Source organism: Ptychodera flava, chromosome 1 (genome assembly GCF_041260155.1).
Source record: "Ptychodera flava strain L36383 chromosome 1, AS_Pfla_20210202, whole genome shotgun sequence".
Lineage (NCBI taxonomy): Eukaryota > Metazoa > Hemichordata > Enteropneusta > Ptychoderidae > Ptychodera > Ptychodera flava.
The window spans coordinates 62,061,436-62,067,435 of record NC_091928.1 but is presented as its reverse complement, the minus strand read 5'-3'; the positions used below and the strand labels follow the sequence as shown (position 1 = coordinate 62,067,435).

Here is a 6,000-nt window from a genome sequence, read left to right as displayed (position 1 = left end):
ATATAGTTCGCCAGGTGCAATAGAGTCGAAGCAATTTACATAGTACGAATACAATCAGGAGTTATATCGACCAGTTTCTGGATTTGTGGGTTTATCCAAAACGCCTTCATGAATTTACATAGTTGATGTCTGGACGGTGAAGGCCCCATTTCCAGTCAACATGGTGGCATTGTCGCGGTATCTAACGCTGGGCTGTATTTTAACCGTGATTCGGGGTAAGCTCGCTGTCTATCTTGTATTGTGTGTCGATATGTAGTGTAGTCTTCCTATTTAACCCTGTCAAAGTACACCCGAGATCGATCAGTTAGTAATTATCCGACCATCGTCTTCTCCGAACGTACCTATAATCTGTAGGGTCGCTTTAGGGGTTCCAATGTAGCATTTACTTGAAAACTGCGAGCATGATTTAACTCGGTTTCCGACAGCCTGTGTAATTGATAGTCAGCCATGTTGGAAATTTCTGAGCATGCAGTTCGTCACGAATGTCACCTAATTAGGCTGTCTGCTTCGACAGAATACCTAACCCTTTTCGTCTTCACTGACATAGGTCAAAAATACTTAATCGGTTGTGTCACTTATCAACATTACGGTTGCTTATACGAGGAAATCAGGGATTGCTATAGGGGTACTCTATGTAATGTAAGGTCTGGTTAGTCACGTGACCTCACCTGCGAAAACAACAACATAAGAAATGTTTGGGTGTGATAATGGAGGCAGTTCTTAGGTGTCATTGTCTATTTTTGATTTTCAAAGAGATATTAAATGAAATTGTAGAAAACGCACATAGAGATGTTAAATAATTCTAAACTTCTGATCCGATTTAATCTTCGTTTACCGTGAGCAAGTCAAAAGAAACCATAATAGTATTGAGACGGCCCCATTGATGGCATGATGCACGGTGATACCTGTGCGGAGGTAGGGATGTACACACATTCTCAGAACACTTGTAACACTTGTGCTACATGGAAAAGGGTGTGCTCTACAAATGCAGCATTGTAGAGTAGGTCAAGTTATTACATCAGTAGTAATCATAAAGTATGATCTTTAAGAAACGAAAAATGTGACTGTGAACTTTGATGGGAACCTTGAGTTAAATGAAGTAAGCAAAGGATACTGAATTTGGACTGTTAGTGTTGCTGTAACAAACAATTTAGTGATTATTAATGTGGCTCTGCCACTAAAATGTCTGTACATTAGCATTTTTCCTGAATCTAGATGCTAAAAGTTGTGTCTGTGTGTGTAGTAATTTGGGAAAGAGTTCCTTAAGGCTCCCTATCCCAAACTTTTTTTTACTAGGTAGGATGTACAATTTAAGTATGCTAATCCTAAAACTTAAACACTAACCCAATTTCTAAACCCCTCCAAAAGTTGTATTTTATATGCTTTTTCCAAGGAAAGTGTGCGATTAAAGTGATTTCCAGGGGTTCGGGCCAAGAGTCACTCTTGCCTTGATTTGTGTGTTCAGTAAACTCTTGACTGCATTTTATAGGATTCAAACTCACAACCTTATGTTCACACCAAGTAACCTAGTGAAGACATCACAGTCAAGACTGCTGTAATGGGCTTTCTTATATCTAGCATTTATATCCATAATATTGTATGACTGGTGGAAATAATTTGATTTTGTCCGTGGGCTCACTATGCAATAACAGTTACAGACTTCCTTAGTATGTGTTCAGTAACTCAGTTATCATGCTTTATCAATAATTTCCAAGTGGCCCTTCATCATCTTAACTTAATACCCTAGGAAAATTATATCCTACTTCTGACTTCATGTTCATTTTTGAGTGAATGCATTGTAATTTTCAACAAACTGTTGAATATTACAAGTTTAACTATTCAAAATGATGAATAAGAGGATAATATAGCATATTTAGGAGATAGAGTTCAGAATATGTTTGATGTCATCTACCTGCACTGAGATAACTGCAACCCAAATTTTGAGTGCCGGCTTTGTGAAGACCTGTCCCATAAATTTTGATAGGTGTACATTTGTAACTTGTTAATGTTTGTCACTCATAAGTTAGGCTATAGTAGACATACTGTTGTCAGCATCAGGGACTTTAAGTGTCTTGATCTAAACATCCTTATGAATGGTAGATAATTGAGACGTATGTGACAAATTGACCTCCTTGCATGTTGGAAAGAAGGAGATCAGCTCTATTTAAATTATCTTTTGCAAATTTGCATAAAATGTATGCCATGGTTGACAATAGACATTGCAACTATTAAATTTGTTATATAAATCACTGTTCTGATTTTTGCTTAAAAGTCCTTGGTGTTCACAAAACCTACCAGTTGTTTAACCCTTTTCCTGCCATGTCCATATTTCACCACCAGGTTAAAAAAATGTACGTATTTATATGCTACAAGACTGTATTGAAAATACAAAAACTTCATGGTTTGTAAGAGGAAAAATATTCCAGGCACGATGGAAAAGTGATTCAGGATAAATATTCCAGGCACGATGGAAAAGTGATTCAGGATGTGATGTGTACATCTAGTCCTTTTTTCCTGATGGTTAAAAAGATGGTTAAAATTAATGAAACACAACATATTCCATATGATGTATTTTAACATAATACTGTACATTTAAAGGCTTTTGAAAACATAATACTGTAAAGTTGATTTTTATGGACAAAAGATGCTATAACATACCAAGCCAAGTGGGTGAAAATACATTATGTTTTGGCTCGATACCGCTTTTTACTGACTTGGCTGATGGGGAAGTGATACAGTTATTTCTGTCTGGCAGGAAAAGGGTTAATTGAATTTCCATCAACCTGTTCCAGCAATTATTTATGTTTTGTAAAGTTCAAATCATGATATTTTGCCAGATTTTCTTTCCCTGGCTCTTTTATTCAGAGGAGTATGTAGTAGTTAAGCACAGTGAGATACATGTTTTAATCATATAGGATCCTTCAGAGCAATTACATGCAAATCAGTGTATCAACTATCTTGCATAAAAATAAATTTCTCATGAAAACAAAAACTTCTGAAACGGCATTATTTTCATTCATCTAAAGTCATGTAATAAATTTAATAAAAATATTGAAATTCTGATAATTCTTTCTGAGAAGAATTTAATACCAGTACATCTTGCTCCCTACTTCCCCTTGGCCTGTCAATGACCTATCCCATTGCCTACATGATGTACATGGTATGTCAACCTGCCAAGTCGATAGAATGGAGTGCAGGATAACGACGTCTGAATGCCAGCTTCTGGACACCCTCCAAATCAATGCAATTTTCATAGACTTGACAGGATGGAGAGGGGCATACAAAACTATGTTATAGACATTGTGACAGACTTCAGGGGTAGCAACTCTGATACAAATTAATCACCAAAAGCCACAACTCACCATCAGGAGGTGTGCTGAAAGTGACCCATAATAGTGTAATAGACAGTGATTTCTGTTTGTGATCTGTAATCAGTCCGGGTTATGTCCATAGAGAGGATATTACGATTGACCAATCAGCGAACCTGCCGCCACCAACGTCACGAATAATTAACCATGCAAACCTGGGCTCGTACATTGCAACGAGTTTGGAACTTTTCGGCTTGATTTCGCCCTTTACTTTTAGCACTGGGTAGTTTTTAGATGTAGACGTTACTCACAATGTTTAGTACGGTCGAGATGGTGACCGACACAAGTGGTTAGTACATTGAAAATTACTTATTTGGATGAATTTCCTGGCCGGGTACGACTCCTAGAAATCAGTATTTGACCCTTGTAAATCTACAGTAAGTTATTTGTCGCCAAATATCGCCTATTTTTGGTCAAATTTCAATTTAACCTTGTAATCTGCAGTATGGAGAATGTTTCAAGCTTTGCAAAGATGGGTCAACTGTTTTAGTCGGTCATCGGAGCACGATGGAGCACGATTTTTTCGATCACCATGCATTTCCCGGTACGATTGACCCTTTGCTCAGAAAAACGCGCGCCGGATCAATCGCCGAGAAGTTAACCAAAAGCTGGAAAAGAGAACGAAAAACGTCCAATAACTCTTTGTCGAATATGGTCAAGGGTAAAGAAACTTAGAAAACTATTCCTGAAGAAATCTTACAATTTTAACACGTTGTAGAACGTCGCCAATCGACTGGAGCTAAGATACTTCCGGGTAGCCAACAGTCTCACTCGATCGGTGGATCTGTCCGGTCACATCGCTATCTGAACAAAGTGAACCAACGTAACCTTTGACCCTTATTACATATACAGTACGTGATTGGTTCTTGCCTTAATTTCATTACATATACGGTACGCCATTGGCTCTTCCCTACTATCCTCTATATGGACATAACCCGGACTGGTAATAGACAGTGAAACCTGAGCTTGGTAAATTTTAGTCCACAGTCTGTAATAAACAGTGAAGTATATGGCATCGTAGATTGCCATCCATGGTCTTTAACCCTTTTCCTGCCGAGCTCCCTGCATGCTGTCCTGCCAAGTTGTTGGAAACTGGCCCCCTTTTCGGCGCCTGCGGAAAATTGGCTCTCCTGCACGCTTTCCTGCCAGGCATTTGGCGGGAAAATACTGCATTTTCGGGGTACAATTAGCCGTCTATACACATGTTAAGACTTCCAAAATTTTTACATGCCTGTATAGAGGGGCACCTGCTCGTGGGGTTGTGCAGGAAAAATAACGAGGTCTTGGGCTTTGTTTGCTATTTTGGGGCAAAAATCCTCTCCCTAAGAGCTATTCAGAAAGCTTTAATATTTATTAATATTTGGTATACAGACCCCTAGAGATGACCTCATTCAGATTTGTTCAAGTTATGATGAAATATGCAAATTTGTATTGTTAATGCAATTTTTGTCATCTTCAGTCAAAAAATCTTTGAAAATCTTCGAAGAGGCCGGTCAAACAGCTCTGATATTTGGGATATAGGTCCCTTAGAATGACCTCTTTCAGATTTGTTCAAATTGTGCAGAAATATTAGAATTTGTATTTTTAAGGCAATTTTGATCATTTTTAAGTAATTTTTTTTACCAAATCCGTTTGTCTGATAGATTTGATATTTTATATACAGGTTCATATGGATGATCAAAATGTGATTCATTCAAATTGTGATGAAATCTACAATTTTGTATTTAGGGGGCAATTTTGGCCATTTTTGGTCAAAAGTTTTTTTTTCTCAAAAACTGTTATTCTGATAGCTTTGATATTTGGTAGACATGTTCTAAGGGATGATCTTAATGTGATATGTTCAAATTATGATAAAATCTTCAATTGTGTATGTTTACAGCTATTTATGCCATTTTTTGTCAGGTGACTGAAATGAGCTATCCAAAGATTTCACCTTGCTTATCAACAAGTGTCACAAATAGATATTCTCTACTTGTACATAACACAGCGGAGCTATATTGACCGTTCCTTGTCTTAATGTGTTCTTTAGTGAAATATGGAATAGCTGAATAAGGCTAGAGGTCAAAAGAGCAGAGAACAATTGACAGACTGTTGATGGTTGCCATCCAAAGTGACAAGCTCTGTGTGTAGCTTAGCCATTGGCTCTAGGTTAGCCACTGACCTGATAGAGCAGTTTGCTTAAAATTTGTGACATACTGATGTCTGTGCACATTGATGCACTGATTCAAGGGTTGCAGGAGAAGTTTTCTATTCTGTATGGCAATCTCTAATTTATGACTAATTACATAACACGAGATCTGTTACCAGCAGTCCAATGAAACATGTAATCTTATTTGTTACAAGAATGTACATGTTCACTGATTGGACTGACATAAAAATGTGTATAATTGGTCAGTCAATTAACAATTGTTCTCAGTCAACATTTTAACCCTTTTCCTGCTAGACAGTATGACTTCCCCATCAGCCAAGTCAGTAAAAAGCGGTATTGAGCCAAAACATGACGTATTTTCACCCACTTGGCCTGGTCTGTTATAGTATCTTTAGTCCAAGGAAATCAAGTTTACAGTATTTATGTTTTCAACAGCTTTCAAATGTACAGTATTATGTTAAAATACACCTCATGGAATATGTT

At 37.5% G+C, this 6,000-nt stretch overlaps 1 protein-coding gene across 1 annotated transcript in view; it reads left to right on the top strand.

Annotated features, from left to right (window-relative positions):
- Positions 1 to 6,000, top strand: part of LOC139142483 (low-density lipoprotein receptor-related protein 6-like) — an 84,396-nt gene continuing 78,396 nt past the window's right edge. The window contains exon 1 of the mRNA XM_070712426.1: positions 1 to 215. Coding sequence (XP_070568527.1) covers positions 161 to 215 — 55 coding nt within the window. The 5' untranslated portion in view covers positions 1 to 160. The remainder of the gene's footprint in view (positions 216 to 6,000) is intronic.